At 39.6% G+C, this 20,026-nt stretch overlaps 1 protein-coding gene across 1 annotated transcript in view; it reads right to left on the bottom strand.

Moving 5' to 3' along the window:
• CSMD3 (CUB and Sushi multiple domains 3) overlaps positions 1 to 19,569 on the bottom strand; it is an 888,294-nt gene extending 868,725 nt beyond the window's left edge. The window contains exon 1 of the mRNA XM_005869050.2: positions 19,104 to 19,569. Coding sequence (XP_005869112.1) covers positions 19,104 to 19,281 — 178 coding nt within the window. The 5' untranslated portion in view covers positions 19,282 to 19,569. The remainder of the gene's footprint in view (positions 1 to 19,103) is intronic.
• Positions 19,570 to 20,026: the final 457 nt, after the last annotated feature.

The following is a 20,026-nucleotide window of genomic DNA, read 5'->3' as shown; positions in this document are numbered from 1 at the left end:
TGTGGCTTTCAAATTAGAATCCTATAAAAACCCAGAATTCATACATGCAATGACATATATTTTTGTTCGTTGAGTTCAAGAAATATCAAAGTTACTTTTCTAATGAGGGTATTGTATTTTTAAAGAAGGCAATCCAGTTATTTGATATGGGGCCCAGGTCAGAAAAAGAGAAGCAGCACAGAAAATGTGTTGGTGCCACCCAAATCCCAACTTCACCGTTTCCTAATTAAAGTTACTTTGGCCTCCATGTCTCTGGTGGGTGGGGCTTTAGCAGGACATCAGTTGACTCTTGGTATGTGGAGTAGCGGCCACAATGCATGACTCCATACTTGACAGTCAGCAATCTCATAAGCTAGAATGATTATATACAACTATGTACAGTACATAATACTTGATAATGATAATGAATGACTGTTACTAGTTATGTTTACTATACTAAACTTCTTATCACTATTTTAAAGTGTATTCTTTGTGCTTATTAAAAATTTTTTGCTATAAAACAGTATGCCATGCTACATCATCAGCAGCTGCATACATCTTGTGTTGATCACGTCTTTTCATTGCATCATTTTCTCTTGTGCTTGAGTTAATCTCATGCTGTTTTTAACAGTAACATGCTGTGCAGCTTGTAGCCATGGAGCAATAGGTTATTATACCATAGAGCCTAGGTGTGTAATAGGCTATACCATGTGGGTTTGTGTAAGGGCACTCTATGATGTTTGCACAATGATGAAATCTCCTAATGAGGCATTTCTCAGAACGTATCCCCATGAATGTATTTATGCATTAAAAAAAAGAATGAAAAGCTGCTGGACATACTATTGGTTCTGCTAGTAGCACAATGGTCTCTTTTATTCAGCACCCAGTAATAGATAAAATGGAATGTGTGGATGGATGGGCGAACAAATTGTGGTGTTCTGTTAACTTATACTTAAAGAGAAAATAGTTTTGTTTTGTTTTTGTTAATCCATGCCTGCGGATATTTTTAGAGAGAGTGGAAGGGAAAGGGAGAGACACAGTGAGAGAAATATTGATGTGAGAGAGACACATTGACTGGTTGCCTCACACCTTAGGCCCAACTAGGGCTGGGGATTGAGACTTGATCAGAATTGAACCTGGGACCCTTCAGTCCATAGTCTGATGCTCTATCCACTGAACCAAACTGGCTAGGGGAAATCAGTCTTTTTTTTATAAGTAAAACTACACTGTACATTCATTATTTTTAACTTTTTACAGGCTGTGTATTTATCATACAATCCCTACTTTTATTGTATGCCAGTGTCACTTTAGTTTTTTTTTTTAAAGATATTTAGTATGATTTGGCAGATTATTTGAGGCCTCTGGGAATACTAAAAAGTATTTTCATATAATTTAATGGTAATTCTTTCTTCCCTTTATGCCATTTCAGCTTATGCTCTATTTTTGGACAATGGGAGAAACCTGTACATAAATACATAGCATATGTTCAAATGCTTTAGTTCTCTTTTTACTATGTCCTACACATTGTTTTTGTTATTGTGGAATGTTAAGTGTAGTACATAAATTAACTCATCAGAATCTTTTACTTTTTATGGTTTAAATAAATCTTACCACACTTAATTTTCAGTGGATGAAGCAAAGTGATGATCAAATTTAAAAACTGGAAAAAAAGTCCAATGTGGAGCCTACCATTTGAAAATGTCCTGCTTCAGATTTTGTTGGTGGTAGCTGTGTTACAGAAGTGTACAGAATTTTGCTACCTACATGTTATATTTTTGTAAAGCAATTTTTCTGGTTTACATTTTTTCTTCTTTTTTAAAATATATTTTTATTGATTTCAGGGAGGAAGGGAGAGGGAGAGAGATAGAAACATCAATGATGAGAGAGAATCATTGATTGGCTGCCTCCCTCCCGCATGCCCCCTACTGGGGATGGAGCGGGAAACCCGGTATCATGTGCCCTGGCTGGGTCTTGAACCATGACCCCTTGGTTCACAGATGGGTGCTCAACCATTGAGCCACACTGGCGAAGCTACATGCTATATTTTTTACAGCAATTTTATTCTGCTTGCCAGTAGCATTACATTGTAACAGCAGTTTTCACTAAGCAGTCCTATATAAGCTATTAAATTTTTAAAGTAAAAAATTTGGTATTGGAAATTATTGCATCTCTAAAACAAATGTCAGATTCATTCATGCTGTGGAGAACTATTATAATTTTATGTCTATAAACTATGTCAGTTTTGCAAATAATCACTCATGTTACAGCTACCTGAGCACTGAAAGCTGGTTTTAGAATCCTAAGCTCCCCTGTGCATTTGAAGCAGCAGTAGTGCAATAAAGTTGCTGAAGTATACCACTTTTCTCACTTTCTGCTTCCTTTCCACTTAACCAAAAAGTGAGTAAAAACAGAACATTGATGGCCAAACCCCCAACTAACTATCTAAGCATTTTTCAGCTATGTGATTGGCCTATTGTAAACCATTCAATTGGTAGTGGTCATGTTAATTTTACTAAAAATATTTGCTACAGATTAAATATATCTGAATTCATATGCTGTTGGTTGATTTCTTTATTATTTTCTGAATCAAGAGATAAGCTAACAATCATTAAATGCCCTGTGTATCAAATCAGAAAAAATGGATGTCTACTGTATACCTACTCTGAGGAAGACAAGAAGATATTTTGTAAACAATTGATTCTTTAGAAATATAACTACAACGTGGTAATATAAAAAGCACATTATGGAATGATAAACAGCTTTGGTAATTATAGTAATATAACTGGCTGCCTAGAGACGAAAAAGGAAATAAAAAAGTTATTTGTGAAGCAACTTTAAGTAGATATAGTATATAACAAGCAATAGTGTCGCTCAGAGAAAATCCTGTCAACATCACTTTCATTCCTCCAAAAAGTTCTCATGCCCAATAAAGAAGATTCAAAAAAGGAATATGAAATGCATGTTTAAGTGTTTACAATTGAGGAAAATAATTTGCAAAGTAAAATTTTTAACAACAGAAAGGAACAATTTGGTGAGTCAAACAGTCACGTAGAGGTACAAAGTTTTCAAAATGCGTGGGATTTTTAAATATCTGCCCCCAACTTCCACAAGTTAAATATAATAAATGAAGACATAGAATTAAAAAAAAAACAATGAGAAAATAATGGTTGAAAAGAATCTTCTGATCTGAAAGATAATGTCAATAGAGATGTTAAGATATGTCAATAGGATAATGTCAAGAGACCATTATTCAAGTCTCTCTTATTCTTTCAAATCTACCATTTTGACCAGAGTAAGAAAATAGGAACTTAGCAAAAGCTAATTATTAAAGTGAAAATGTCAAGAGATAAGGAACCTAAGCCTAAAAGAAACAAGGCACTTAGGGTCATCTGGCCAATAGGATGTAACTGGTATTAGAATCCACGTTCTATTCTGTCAGATTAGACATTGATGATAATCATAATCAATGTTTCCAACTTAATTTTCTTTATGATGTACTGAGTATTATTTGAAAATATGTGCTAAGGGGGTCTCACAATGAACAGTTATTTTTGATGCCAGGGTAATTTATCAGGGCTCATGTTTCTTTGGGCTCTTAATCTGATTGTAATGGAGGTAGTGATATTTTGACTAAGGAACTTTATACAGATCCTCAAGTAAAAGAAACTGCATTAAATATTCAAAAGTGAAAGTAGCAAAGGTAATTCATACTTTGACATGTTGAGTAGATAAAATTTTTATGTATTCTTTTATTTCCTAGAAATTGTTGGATATCACTAGCCACTATTGAAAGAGTTGGAAACATTTGAAGTTTATAGAACTACAAGATTTGGGCAATATATATTGATTTTTCTGAATGCAGGTTGGACTTAAATTAAATTAATGAATTCAATTAACTTTAATCCAATTCAATTCTCCTAATATTTAATGAGTGCTTACACTGTTTATAAGGTACTAAGTTAGGTATAGAGATCCCATGCTAGGTGATTTACGATCTTTGACAACTCTCTTTTACTCAATAGAGTTATGAATTAAGGAAACATGTTTCATTTCTCTTACATTTTTAAGAAATAATTCATAGAAAGTTTTCCATAAAGTCTGGGCTGTTGAAAATAAGGAAAAATATAAGTAAACATGAAGTAAGGCCTTATACATAAATTATAATTATGACTTTCTATTTTAATTTGTAAAAAATATACAATATTAGGTAGCATTAAATACAATACCTAACTATTATATATATACACATATATACATATATGTACATATGCATATATATGTACATATGCACATATATGTTGTTACATATATGTAACTTACTAAAGGATTCAACAAAGTATGTCCAAACACTGACATGAGGCCTGTCCCTCTGATAACATAACTGGTCTGACTTTTCTGAATTCTCCTGCTTCTATAGCCTTCCCTTCATCTTGCAGCATATGAAATAAATTGTTCTATGTTCATAGATACTCACTCCAGAAAAGAAATAACCTTGTACATGTGAACAAATTAAGAAGTCATCTCAATCTCTGGAATTTTTCCCCCTCAAAGTCAATTAAATCCTTTTCAATTTGGTAAAAAGAGCAAAGGCTTTGAGGTGGGCAAGCCGGACTTGAACTCCATTTTCTGCACTTGCTAATTTCCTCCTTCTAAGTTGTTTCCTCAAATTTAAAAAGGAGTTAAGTCTATCTATCATGCCAAGTTGAGAGGCCTAAACGAGAGGCTCTCACACTCCACAGCAGTGGACGGGGACAATCAGTTTCCTTCCCTGCCATGAAGATGATAAAAGAAGAAAAGATTCTGAAGTAGAAATGCCTAATGAGATATCTTACCGAGGAAAATGTTTTCTCAAGTGCTTTAAAGAAAAATGAAACATCATAATAGTTGAAGTAAAAATGTAGGAGACAGAATTCATAAATTGTGAATATTTGTGCTTAAATATACAATTAATAAGACTGCATATGCTTATTGGGCATTGTGTTTATTCACTATCAACAAGATTTTGTTGACTGCATTTAATTTTGGAATTTAAAGTACTTGAAGAGTGTGTAACAGAGTTGCCTCTTTTATCCAAACACCTTTCCTAGAACTAGCTGAGTAGGCAAACATCACCATCTACGACCCCTTCTAATTTTCACCTAGGCTGGCTGTATATCTTAACAGGTGACTTCTGTGAGATTCTCTTATGTATTAACAACAAACAAGACAGCTTGAGAACCTCTCCACTTCATTATAAGCAAGGAGTCCTTGTTATAACACTGTCTTTATATATGAAGTGTCAGTAATACTTTGAATAGAATAGAGAGTTGGAAGTTGAGAAGAAAAGATGAAACGGATGGAAAGGCAGTGCAGGGTTGGTTATTTGTTTGTGTAACGAGCTCTGTGAAAAGTAAAGGGACCACTTTCTTTGTTATGGCAAAGAAAGGGAGAAACTTAGACATTGGTTTTGAAATGTTGATGAAAACAAGTCAGCATATCCTGCAGATCTGTCTCCCATGCATTAGTGTGGTGTTTCAATAAAAGGAGCTAATCCTATGTATTATGGAAAGTGTTGGAAATTTACCATGATGCACGAGAAAATTTCTTCCTTTAGTTTTACCAAGTTAAGTAGAACAATCCAAAGCTTGTATCTCAAGCTTCTGAATTTACCTTTTCACCCTGCTGAAGTAATCAAAACAGAGAAGATAGCAATATACATGGATAATAGATATGTTTGGTTTTGATCTTACATTAATAAGTCAAGATGTTGAGACTTAGAAATTGAAAAATCTTGCAATATCTGTTGCATGAATAAACACCAAATCTGGTTTCTTACATATTACATTATCCTTAGATAATGAAGAAGCTTTATGGAATGTGAAAGGGACTAAGGAAATGGAAATTATGATGTAGGGTATTGGTGCAAACATTAAAATAACATGTATCATCAAAGCAATCAATGTGGGGGAAATGAAATAAATATAAAATCCTAGATCAAATTTGGTGAATATCCTAATCTTGTAAAGATAGATTATTCTACTTGACTCCTATGTATCAAAATTGGTATTAATCATTGCCAGTATTTCATCCTTTAGCCATTCATAAATTCTTCTATTGCTCTTTATATTACAGATTTTAAAAAAGCAAAATGAAATATAATCTACTTATTTAAGTCTCCAATAAAGACAAAAATAAGGAATAGAAGATTATAACAGAAACTGTTATATTTTATATTTACTTATTTATTTGGCCCTTTGCATATATTGACCTTGATAAGTTAGCTCAAGGCTCATTTCATATGAGTCACCAAGTGAAGGGGCAGAAATTTAAATTTTAATCTGAAAGCATTAGCAAGCTAAGTGAGGAGTTCTGAAGCAAAACCTAACATGGAAAAATAAAACGGGTAAGAAGCACAATTTGCTGATCACAAGCTATTATATAACTGTACAAACACTGTTACAAAAATACATGTGGGATCATCATTAATACTGGATAAACTAGTTAATATCAGTTGGCTGAACAGATGGGAGTCAATAAACATTTTAATGGAAAATTACAAGGGAAATTACATTAGATTAAACCACAAAATGATGCATTTCATTGCAAAGTTTCAAACAATGTCTGTAGAATGTTAATACTTACCTATGATAGATAATGATTTACTATATAAGATATGTAAATAAAGGTGATATATCACTGATATTTCATAATAAAAGAATCCCATTGAAGAACTAAACAATTTTACTATAACCAATTGCTTTGGTATTATGTTCGCCTACTTCAAAATAAAGACTATGTCTTCTTTTAGGGTAGTGACTAGGTATACTCTTTTTTTTTAATTGATTTTTTTTCTTTTTTAAAAAGAGAGGAAGGGAAAGGGAGAGAGAGAGAAATATCTGTGTGAGAGTAAAACATCAACAGCCTGCCTCCTGCACACCTGCTACTGGGGACAGAACCTGCAACCTGGCCTAACAGGAAATTGAACCCTACCACCCTTAGGTGTATGGGACCACACTTAACCAACGAGTCTCACACGGTCAGGACCCTGATTTCCCAAGTCTAGGCAAGGGCTTCACATACATACTGGTCCTTAATAAATGATTGATGGCTGAATGAATATGTTGATGAGTTCCAGTACTGATCAAATAAGTCACCATTTCTCTTTGTAATCATAAAATCTACTGACCACTGCATCTTTCATAGCTCCTAACTTAACATGTGTCAAAGCTACAGTATTCAATTCAAGATAATACTATTTTAATAAAAGATATAATAACCAAACTTGACTTTAACCAAAAGAAAATTATAGAAACAATTGAGATTATATTTACTAGCACAAGATATAACCTAGCATCTCTAACACCTTCCAATTTCTTTTGAGACCTTCAAGAATTGTGCTTTTGAAAGAATTGCATAATTAGAAAGAAGTCCTTATAAAATGGGGAGATTTCAATAATAGATACAATAACAGGTAAACATAGGTAGTAAACTTCAAATTCTTGAGAAATGGCTGATTTCTAAGGACTTACATATTGGTAATACTTAAAAATTAAGTTCAAAATGTCATTTCTGATTTTCATCTGTAATATGTTGATGAATACTGCCAAGCTAACACAGAAATTAAAGATTTCTTAGCACTTTGCTAGAGAATTGATTTTAAGAGTTACTATTTGACCTCTTTTATAAAGATTTAACAGATGAAAAGGCGCTCAAGTCCTAGTAGGATTTATAGATGAAAGTTTTATTTTTTTTAAGTCATGAACAGAGAGCATTGAACATGAATGAAATACAAGCAATCACGGGCCTGTCAGCATTTCTATTGCAAACTTCATTTAAGAGAGTTTATCATCTTTTTCATTTTTAGAAGTTATGGAGCTGGAAATTGGCACACAAATTAGCAGCCTGGATGCAAATTTGTTTACATGAAAATTTGAATCAGTTCAGCTGTTTTGATTTAGACATTAGTCAAAAAACCTTAACTCGGGTTTTCTCTATATATGTGAACACTGAGTAAATATTTCGTCTAGACTACATAGCTCAGTCCATTAGAGCACAGAGCCAATAAATCCAATGTATCCTGTGTTTCATCTCCAGGAGATTCAGTTGTGTTTGTTCTGCCTGTTCTCCTAACTTTGATCTGTTATCTTGCAAATGCAGCTTTTAGCAACACAGAGCTCAATGCTATATAGAACATGCAGGTAGATCAGCATAAATTCACTACCAACATTTGGGGGAAATTCAAATTATATGTCCAATAACAGATTCAGAAGAGTCATTTTTGTATCTGAAAATATAATTTAAAGACTGAAAGCCAAGTCATTTCTAACAATTGCAAATTACCTGAAATTAACAGTATCTTCTTATGCTTTAATTAGAATAAAAGAGTAGACTCGTATTCACTTCTCTATATTAAAATACTCATAATAAAATACAGCTTAAACTTATATTTTTAAAGTATCCACTCAGTTCATAAACCTCAGGTACCCATTATGTGGTGTTATAAGAGAAAATAAAATTAATATTTTTTCAGAACTTCAAATCAGAGAACCCTCATAGGGTTTTGCTTCAGAACTCCTCACTTAGCTTGCTAATGCTTTCAGATTAAAATTTAAATTTCTGCCCCTTCACTTGGTGACTCATATGAAATGAGTCTTGAGCCTTGAGCTAACTTATCAAGGGACAAATAAAAGATATGTCCCTATAGAAAACTAAAATAGATATTTGAGAAATTAGAATAATATAAAATAATAACACAGCTGATAATTTTATTAAGTAACTATGAAACAAGCAGTTAATGGAAATGTGAACAAGCTTAAAAAATGTATTTTAGTTAGCAATCCGCTTCCCTTCCCATCACCAAAATCATCAAAGCAAAATGTCAAGTCAACTTCTGATTTAAAATTTCAATGAACTCAAGTGAATTATTATAAAAATAGAGTCAATATTAAAATAAAGAACTTGGCTGACAATCAATTCTCAACATTACAAAACTTCTGGAATCATAATTAGAGGAAATAGACTTGGAGACAGATTGTAGAGGTACCTTTATCTCTGACTTTTGCCAACCGTGGAGAAATCTACATCTAGCTGTTGTAAGATGCAAAACTAAACAAAAATAAGGATGTCCCATAAAATAATTTTAAAAAAGTGTTCAATGTAACAAGTATGCTCTACGAACATTGTATATGAGGGCATTATTAGGATATCTCAGCTTTAAAATTTTAAATGTAGGTAAAAATAACATCTCTAAAATATACACCAACAAACAATAATTTTTTAATAATGCAAGAAAAAGGCTAGTTTATGTTGGGGGTGTCTGAAGTTCAGAAAGGACAAAGTATAGCAATTTTGTTACATATGAAAATACATTTTATCACATTCACAAGAAAATGTAATCTATTCAATAGATGTATTTTTATAGATGATAATATATATTTCAATGCTCCCATTTAATTTTTAGGTTAATCTTTAAATTGTATATTAAGTTTCTCATTTACATGTGTGTATGTGTGTCTCCTAACACAATTGCTTCAGGAAATACTGTTTTACCGTAAGTCTGGTTAAGATTTTGGGGTAAGCACAGTGTGCTTTCATTTCAAGAAGCTTTGCTCCCATAAACCAATTAGGAACAATTAAGGAGGCTCATAAGGCAGCTAGCTTCCAATAAAGAGAAATGTGCCCTGTACAGGAAATGTAAAGACTGGTTTGCACCCTCGCTTGGGAAGTCACTTCATTTCTCTTACCTGCTTCCTCTTTGTGTGAAGATAAGCAGCTACACCTGTACATTTTACCAGGGTGTACTTATGGAATGAAGTAGACTGTATTGATGGAACTTGGATATGAATATTTTAAAGTATCTTCCCTTGGCCCACAAATAAATCTAATGTACATATCCTGACTATTTGACACTAGTCTAGGTAGTAAAAATAGGTTTTCAGAGTTTTCCCATCCTTAAAATTCTACAGAATCAAATGGAAGATTAAGGTACCAAAAGGAACAAATTTATTTTACAAGGATCATAATACAACTTGTAAACAATTTTTATGCCCATACATTATTTTATATGTGAAGTCCATAGATTCATCTGCATTCATAAATTGTTCATTTTACTCAAGACACTGGGTTGGAATCTAAGAGTTATAGTTGAATTGTTTTTTGCACTTAATGCACTAAAGAGTTTTATGCATTGTATCAACATATTTAACTTATATATTACTGCATATTTACTTCACTTACTATTGCTTATAAAAGTAGAAAATATCTTTCACATTTATTTTATAGAATCTTTTAGAGAATAAAGGGAGACAAGTAAAATATGTTGAAAAATTAAAAACCTGAGAAGTTTATGTCACTGTAACTATGAGATATATAAATAACATAAATATTAATTTTAGACTTTCTTTTAAATTAAATTCTTGAAGTCTCAACTTATCTCTTAAAAATGAAAAGATTCCATTAGTAACTTAGTCATTTATAGCTTTAGTTTTTGATAAGTCTATGAACTCATAAATCTATTATCATTTCAGGTTTCACTCAACAACTAGCTAATCATATAATCCTGGAAAGTCTATGCACATCCCTGGCCTCAAGAAATGTGGGTAATTTGTAAGTGGAGATAGTAATCTGTACATAGGAGATAACAGCTACCTCACAAGATGCTTGAAGAATTCTAAGCAGGAAAATGAGGGAGAGAATCACCGTTTAAGATGTAAATGACACACTTAATAAAAAAGGGCTTAGTATACAGCTTCCCACATAAGAAAAAAAATACATAAAGAATTATGTCCTGATACTATTTCCCAAAACATAACAATGTCTTATATCCTCTCTCTATATGAAGTACCTCTGAACATTTTGGAGTCAACCAGATGGATTTGTTGAATAATAGAAAACTATGCCAGGAACGCTTACTTTTTAACATTATTAAAATTTAATAAATCCTCTTCTGCAGAATCTATTTCCACTTATAAATTTCCTTTCAAAATGGTATCCAACCATATTTTTAAATGTAATTTTTTAAAAATTCCTACAATCACTTTAAAATATATAATCATAACTATTCCCTTAAAATCGACTAACATAAAGCAAAGACAGGAAGAAGACTTTCATAATCTTGAACATTACAAACTCAGCTTTGAAGAGAATCACTCATTACTTTTCAATCACATTTTGAACATTTAAACTCCTCAAATTTACTAGCATTCATTATTTTGGATATTTTACTCCCATATCTTAAAGAAAGTTAAAAAGATATCTCCTATATCAATAAAATTAAAGATAACCCCTTAATATCATTGCTTGTTTTTGTGCTATTAATATTTACATAATGTACTATTTTTCCTATGGTATAGTTTTGAATTACAGCATTTTCTTATATAGACCATGTCAGAGAAATATGCACATGAGAAGGCAGGTGAGAGAGAATGAATAAATTTTATGTTAATAAGACTTAAACATAATGAAAATGCAGAAAAAAAATTAAGAACAAATTTTCTAGATTTAAAAGCCTTTAAATACGAAACTGGTCCAGATTATAAGAAAAAATAAATGAGAATTTCGTTCTAAGTACTATCCCTCAAAGTTCTCTAAGACATAAAAAGCTGTCAATACACTTATTTTATTTTTCATAGACATATTGTTATGAAATAGATTATTAAAGTATGATTATTTATTTGATATACATATTATATATTTTAGAAACTGTTTTTATAACATAATTATTTCTTTTTGTCTTCTACAAAACAAGTGGTTAACATTTTTAAAATTTTACCACACAACATATAATCACTAATTGATATGTGGTACTTAAATATTAACTGTTGTGATTTTCTTCATTGGTGCCATCTGAGCAAGCTCTGTAGTAAAACCGATAAGGCATAGTACAAAGAGAGTTGAACATGAACTTGAATGTCAATGATCTAGTCTCAATTCTGGAGCTAATGATCTTTGTAACCTAGTAAAAATCAGCTATCCTTCCTAGGCATGTGCATTTATTGTATTAAAATATTGGCATGGAACTAGCTGATATTTAAGAATCCTTCCAGCACTGTAAACACCATGATCTGGGACAAAGATGAGTAACACAAGCTCATGTAATTGCATTAATTGAGCAATATGAAAGTAAATCAATATTGAAACGTAACATGAAATGAGCCCAGGATCAGGGGTAACATTGTGAAACTATGGGCCTGGCCTTGATTCATAGAGCCAGCACCTGAAGTAAGGGAGTAATGGTGATAAGTAGACATTTCAGAGTGTTTCTCAAATGGATAACAGCCTGGGAACTTAGCCAAAGTGCAAATAATAGCTAGTGAGAAGATGCTGCATTTTTTATTTACTGCTATGGAAAAGTTAAGGCTGCTTGTGTGAGGGATAAAGTGTGGGAGAGTTCATACTGGCTTTGCACATGGACGTGTATTTTGATAATACTGACTGACGATTGCTAGTGTTGGGCACTATATATGTTACCTCTAGAATCTCCTCATGGTCCTACTGATATTTTAAACTTTTTAAAAAATAGATAATGAAAATGAAGCTAAGGAAGTTGAGTTGCTAGTAAAATTATTTGACATCAGGGTCATGGTGGCTCCAGAGACCTTGGTCTTTCCACTTTACCCCAGGGATCCACAAATTTTAGAGTGCATCAGAAATACCTGGATGACTTAATAAAAATAGCAATGTCTGTGCCGAACTATCAGGGCATCTGGTTCAATAGACCTGTGGTGGGGATCTGAGAGTTCATAGTTCTAACATGTCCTCAGAGGGTGCTACTTGCTCAGGAACATTTAGAAAATCATTGTAGAGCAACCACTTAAGAGCCAGTAGAATAATATTGTGAGATCTAATGCCACATGATGGTCATTGATCTTCCTGTTAACCAATTACAAGGTATGTGATGATGCATATGGTAATTGTCTACATTTAGACTTTTTTAGAGGAGATTTCAAACTGGGTTGTGGGCAACAAGCCATCATTATGTAGAAAATATTAATCCTTATGAATTCTCAACAGGCACCAAGAAATAGTTTAACAAGGGGCCTGATGGCATGACACGTTTCATGGCTGCAAGATGGGAGGATTGAGAGAAAGTTGACCATCAGTACTAAGACCAGGAATACTGGAAGACATTCAATAAATTGACTTTTTTTTGGTAAAAGTGATAATCCTGATGAGAATGGGAGCCTCATAAGGGTCTAATTCTGAAGAAATCCTGAAGACATGGGGATTGATCTCCCTGGACAGAACCATGAATCACCCACCCACTCACTTTGAGAGAAAAGATGAATTTGCTAAGAATAGTGTCTGTTCTATCATCCTTACCAGACAGACCTCATCCAAAATCCCAATCAGAACTGCCATTGTATCCTGAAATTATAAACCCCTTTAAATTACGAGTAAAGGGAATGGAAGAAAGAATAGAAACAGGAGTTATGTTTTAATGTATACATAGATAAAATAAAATTTCCTTACATTTTATTTGTATCTCACATATCTTTTCATAATCTCTTCCTTTACAAGCATTGTACTTCTAATCTCCCAAACACTGGAATTCAAAATACAAGATGGCATATTTTCTCAAATAGTCATGTTCCCTAAAGTAATAGGTTCCTTGCCAGACATATGGTTGGGTGCCTCTAGCAGTGGTTCTCAACCTTCCTAATGCCGCGACCCTTTAATACAGTTCCTCATGTTGTGGTGACCCCCAACCATAAAATTATTTTCATTGCTACTTCATAACTGTAATTTTGCTACTGTTATGAATCGTAATGTAAATATCTGATATGCAGGATGTATTTTCATTGTTCGCGACCCACAGGTTGAGAACCAATGAATACAATCATTGAAAGTATTTGATATCCTGAAGTGTTTTCTAGGGACCCTGATGGATACATAACATCACCTCTTGGGACGCAGGGAGAAGTGTAGTTGGAGCCTAAGGAACTGAAGTTTAGTCTGTTTTACTTATTGCTATTTGAGATCGTAGAAAGCATTTAACCTCAGTGTTTGTTTCCACATAAGTACAAGGCATTATTAATGTCCTACTTCTCTTACCATTTCCTTTTCCCAGATCTCACTTTTAATAGAGTTTTACTTACACTATATTTAGAACAGTGTAGATACCATTAGCTACTGCTTCATTGTATTATTCCATTGTTTCTGTAGACACCAAATTGTGTGTTCAGGGGAAAGACATGTATACCCCAAATATACTTAGCTACCCCACAAATAGTAACTCTGATGAATACCATGAACAGTTATAGCTCCTGCAACTGAGTCGATGCTCCTGGAGTACTTAATATAGTGAGTAATTACACCCCCTTTCTCCTTGAAGGATCTCCAAGGAGCTGGTATCAGGTTTGCAAGAGGCTAAACCGTGCTCCTTAATTATTTCTGCTCACACTTTTGCTACACGGGTGTGTGTGTGTGTGTGTGTGTGTGTGTGTGTGAGCTCGCGCCCTCCCCAAACCATTAACACCAGAAGATTGGGGGAAATATGTCGCTGCAAAAAAAAAAAAAAAATGACATTTCAGAACTATTTCAACCAGGTAACTGTCCAGGGCAAGTCCCACTCAGAATCCTGGGAACTGTGCAAGCCTTTTCGGGGCGGTAAAAAGGGTTGGCTTAGCTACTCGGCAGTGCCAGCCTCCGCGAAGGCGCCGTGCTCGGCTCCGGGAGCAGGGACTCCGCCTGATGCCCGCGTGCGTCTCCCTTCCTTGGGCGTCCTGCTTCCTTACTATTCTGCAATGCGCTGCAACCCCCCCCCCCCTCGCGCCCTGCTCTTGTCCCGGGGCTGGGCGAGGACAGCCGGCGCCTGGGATGACCCTGCGCGGTTCCAGTTCCTCTGCCCTCTCCGGGGTCCCACTGAGCCACTGCGGCGCGGGAACCCCGGGACCGGCACCCCTGCTGGCGTTTCAGCGACGGAGCTGGGGTGGGGGTACGGGCGATCAGAGAGAATCAGCAACCCCATGACCGGTCCCCCAGGAGGTTTTCCAACCCCCAGTGCCTGTTGGAGTGGAAGCTGGGAGAGGGCAGCACTGTGGTCAGCTTGGGGAGAGGCAGCCTTCCTCGGCGCCTCGGTCAGATGTGTGGCAGCAGTGGCGCAGCTCCCGGACCATTGAGTCTGGGGAACATCAACGCAGTTACCTACCACCCGTTTTCTCCTCGGACTCCCCCCCTCCCCACTCATTCTCGAGGCCTCCCAAAGGCCCCTCCGTGTCCATCCACGTGGACCTTCCCCTCCGAGCAACACACACACACACACACACACACACACACACACACACACACGAATGCAGGCACGCGTCACGATCCAAGTCAGGCACTCGGTTTCAACCTCCGAGGTCCTAGGAAATTTCGGGGAGCCTGGCCTTCTAAAAGAAATCCACTAACACTCCCAGAGGAAATCGATGGAAGGGAGAAACCCCTGTCCGGCCCGCGGGCCGGGCGGGGACGCCTGACTCCAACGCAAAGGTCATCTCCCAGCAGGAGTCTCCGTCTTGCAAACCCCCAGGGAAGGGTTCTGTGGGTGACGATGGCCTGGCGGTGGGTGGGCTTTTGTTTGCTGTGATTGTTTGGTAAAGACGTTAACCCACCCCACCCCTCTTTGAAAAGCTAATTTTCTGACCTGTCCGGTCAGACGCTAAGTCTCCAGGGCGGGGAGTGAGGGTGTCAGCCCGGAGATCGCAGGGTGGGGGCTCCCCCAGGCTGGGTGAAAGGGGAGGCCGCTCTTCCACCAGGCGGACACCGGAGACAAGACCCTTTCCAGCAGTGATTAACTGGGGGGAGGGGATGAGCCCCAGTCTTGCAGAAGAGCCTTGTGGAGTGAGTGAGACCTCCTCGGAGTTCTAAGGCCCCCCGGCAACGTGGATCCTTCTGGAAGTCCAGGGTCCCCAGAGAAACCCCGGACGCACGCCCTGGCTCCCACCGGCTGTGGACCAAGCAAGGTCAGTGTGTTCTGTACCTTCGGTGCACCGGGCTCTCGGGAGAGGCGTGTGGGAAAGCCCCCCACGCGTGTCTGTTTACGTGGGCGGGACTTTTCAGCACGACTTGGAGATGCACAGTTTCTCTCTGAGACCTGGGCAGACACGCTGCAGCTGCATGCTGCGTTTCACAAACCTCTGCCTGCCTGGGTTTGTGCTCGTGTGTGTCCGTGGGGAACCAGCAAGCCTCCGTTCTAAGCAGTCCCTGCCCTGCGCCCCCCACCCACAACCCCGCCCCCAACTTGCTGCCCTGCAAATTTAGATGATGACCGTGGAGATAAAACACCCAGAGAAGGCTGACTGTCTCTCCAGCCCCGTTCTGGAGGTTCAGGCCTACTACCTAGAGCCACTATGTCTTCTATTCCGAGGCGATGCCTCCCACGGAGCCCCTTTGTCTCTGCTGCTGCAGGCAGAGGTGAAAAGGTGGCGGGGTGGAGAGTGCAGGACACAAGGTGGAAATCTCCAGGCGGAGCTGCGCACTTGGAAAACGGCGCCCCCTGAACTTCTGCGCCCTGGAGCCAGCGTGGGTGAGACCTGCAAAGCCTTCCCAACGGCGCCCCTTCTGAGCTTTCCCGTGGGCCTGGGAGTCCAGAAGAAACCGCGTGGAAGACAAAAGCGGGCACAGGCATGAGGGGAGACAGCATGTATGCCCTTTCAGCAGTGCCATTTTGGGGAAAGCCTGGAGACTCAGGTGAAATGGACATGAAATGGGGAGAGAGGGAAGGAGAAGCAGCAGCCACTGGCAACATTGGCACCACCAGCCCTTCGGGCGCAGGTCTAGAGCACGCAGCCTACACGTTGGTTTCTCAGAATCCGAGGGCAGCCTTCCAAGTTGTAAAGTAGAGGAGACGCCTTCCAAGTGGCAGATAAGTGGCAATAAAGGACCTCACTAGCCTTAAACACGTTTTTCAAACGGTCCGGAGAACCTTGGTGCTGGACCGGACCAAAGCAGAGTGTGACACACGACTTTCTCCCCATGGCCCCCCAAACTGAAATACCCTTAGTGGCGACCCATTGGCTTAACGCAAAGTTGTCAGGAGAGGAGGGGGGGTCCCGTTTCCGGTGCCATTGGAAGCAAAGGCAGGCGCCCTCCCTTCCCACGGGCACGCCTGATCGGGCAAACGCGGTCGGTGCGGGCAGCCGGGCAGGGACTGCAGGCGGCGAGGCTCAGGGTTCGTCGGGCGGGCGTGCTCTCTCTGCGTCGGAGACCCCCTCTCCCTACCTGCCCCCGGAGTGCGTTTTGGCTCAACAGGTATCACTGGAAAACTCGCGCTTAACCTCGGGTCATCCTCTGACAGGAGCACCCCCCCCTCGCCCCCAACACACACACATTTTTTCTGCGCGGCGCTGTTGCTGGCTCCCTGCGCCTCCCCCACGCCGGTCGCGCGTCTAGCAGGCAGCCCCGGGGCCATCCATTAACCAAGGACTCCCAGTGGCAGGCGAACTAAGCACACATGCGAGGCTCCTCGCACTTGGAGCCGGCGACGCAACCCCCGTGCAAGCCACCGAGACGCGTTCTGTGCACCCGTCAGGGTAGTTACGCAGCTCAGAACACACGGCGGGGCTTCGAGCTGCGCTGAGGTTCCAGGGGCTGGGGGTGGGGGTGGCGGGAGAGAGTGGAGGGGGGGGGGGATCGGGCTGGGGAGGGGGGTGGGAATCGAGCTTGGAGGAGCAGGTTGAGATTGCAGGGCTGTTGCTGCCAGAGAGACCAGGGCGACTTCTTGGCATTTCGAGATGTACATTAAAATTCGAGACAGGCCACCACCCATCATGGGTCCTAATAGAGGGAGAGGTAACCCCTCCACCCAAAACATGAATTATCATTTCCACGGAATGCAAATGGGCTGCCTTCTGTGGGGGGGCAGCCAGCTGCAAGCTGGACAATAAACTGTTTCATAGAGACTCGGCGGATTGCGGTTCGGAGCGGCGCTCGCTCCTCCACAAAGGAAGAAGCGGCCAGTTTGTGTTGACAGCCTTGGCGCGCCTGGGCCAAGACACCCCCGCCCCCTCCTCCCTCCGACACGCACACACCACCTCCCCGTGACACACAGACGCCCAGGGTTTGAAACTAGCTTCACTGAAAGCGAGATCCATCGTGTCTATTAGAGCTGACATGAGTATATGGGGAGGTGATTGTTCAAAAATGATGGCATGAGTCACAAACACCTCCTGAGTATTCTTGGCAGCAATTAATGGGTAGCAGGGTGCAGGGTAAGTTGTGGAATAGAGCTGGGGGGGTCTATTTTCTCCCCCGAGGACAGTTCTCCTTCCAATGATCCTGACCGCCCCCCCCCCCGCCTTCCTGTTTAAGAATAAATTGTACATCCCACCCACCACCTCCCCTTGTCTGTGCATGTGACACTCACTCTACCTGTCTGAACGCGGAGACTTGCTGGGGATTTTCTTTTTGGTCGTCAGCTAATGACTTTCCTCCTACCTTCATTCACCCCCAAAGGGTGGATCTTTATACTTCAAGGTGTCTCAGACCGTTTTCAAAGCCTCATTTTAAGCCAAACCTCTACCACAGGAGCCAAGGAAGCTCCCCTACCATGTACCAATGGATAAGAACCCACATAGCATTTGTTCACATATACATGAAGATATTTATGTAGGTGTGTGTGTGTGTGGGGGGGGGGGTGCTTGGAAGACCCCTGTGCCCTAATGCATTTAAAACCACCACATTCCTAGCATGTCGGTAACTTTCCTACCGGAAAGGGTTAAAAAAAAGGCATTTACAGGAGTGTCTTTAATATAAATATTCCAACCCAGGCATCAAACCCGACTGGTTTGACTAGAAATCAAGGTAATGCCCACACCACCCAGAAAAGTCTTGCAGAGGAATTCTGCCTGGACCTCCACTAGTTAGAGAGGCTATAAGAACCAACTCACGTATTCGTTTGAGCATACTGCAAGAATATTTATTGAGCACAAGCTCAATCACTGCATTGAACGCCAAATCTGGCAAGCAAAATGCATTTCCTATCCGAGGTGGGGGGAAGAAAGAGCTCTGAATCAACTCCTTCTTCAGGATCATTACGATTATTTTATCGGTGCAAATTACAAAGTAACCCAACCAGCCTCTCTCTGGTGACGAGTCAGCTCACCTCCATCCAAAGCAGACGGGACCCCCACCCCATCCCCCCCCCCAAAAAAAAGCAGACCTACCTTTCACACAAGACACCGTCAATAAAAAGACGAGGTTCCAAAACGTAAATCCACTTTTAATCCCCATTTTCTTCATCAGGATGAAGTCGAGGCGGCCACATTTAGCGCATCTTCTCTTGCCAGGCTCCAGGGGGTTGGATTCCTTTGCTCGGCTCTCTCCTTTGCGGATCCCTTTCATATTATCCGCGAGCTCCCGATTCCTGCTCCTCAGCCCGGCGCAGTGGAGTTGTTGCTGTTGTTGGTGCGCGGTCACAGCTCGGAGTGAATGGTGTTTCTGGGATACCACAGCAACCTTGACGAGGACTCAACCATCTCTCCAACGGGGGCACAGAGTCTCCGTACTCTGGATTCTGTCTTTTCTTGTGCGTTTTTTTTCCCCTCCACCGAAACCTACCTCAATTCTAGCTCCTTGTAGGAACCACCAGACACCACTAGTGAGCCTCTTAAAGCCCAGCTCCGCTCTCTGACAAACTCCCCACAATATTTGAAATTCAGGGGCTTGCGTGTTTTTTTTTTCTTCCTCCCCCGAATAGATCAATTCTGCCTCTAAAAGCAGCCCAAGAAATATGATGTTAGCGAGCTCGCCATGGCAGCCGGTGACTACAGAAGCATGTTAAAGGAATATTTTAATCGGAGGGTCGGTATTGCTTTTGGGGAAACCGTGATGAGAAGGCATCGGGCTCCATCGATGCCCACGCGTTACAATGGGACATGTGTTACTACTGTAGTTGCAGCATAATTCAGGCAGGCGCCTCACATGTATTAGCCTGTGATTTAATTGAAAAGGGAGAGCACAGAGAAGGATTTACTTGCACACAGGCATTTACATATGCAAATGCTTACGCGTAAACCGGGAACCAGATTTTCATGATTCGGTAAACCGATTTCATGGGAGACCAGGCCGGGGGGTGGGGTGGAGTGGG

Source organism: Myotis brandtii, unplaced genomic scaffold (assembly GCF_000412655.1).
Source record: "Myotis brandtii unplaced genomic scaffold, ASM41265v1 scaffold285, whole genome shotgun sequence".
Lineage (NCBI taxonomy): Eukaryota > Metazoa > Chordata > Mammalia > Chiroptera > Vespertilionidae > Myotis > Myotis brandtii.
Note: the sequence above shows the minus strand (reverse complement) of the source record. Positions and strands in the feature narration are given on the sequence as shown.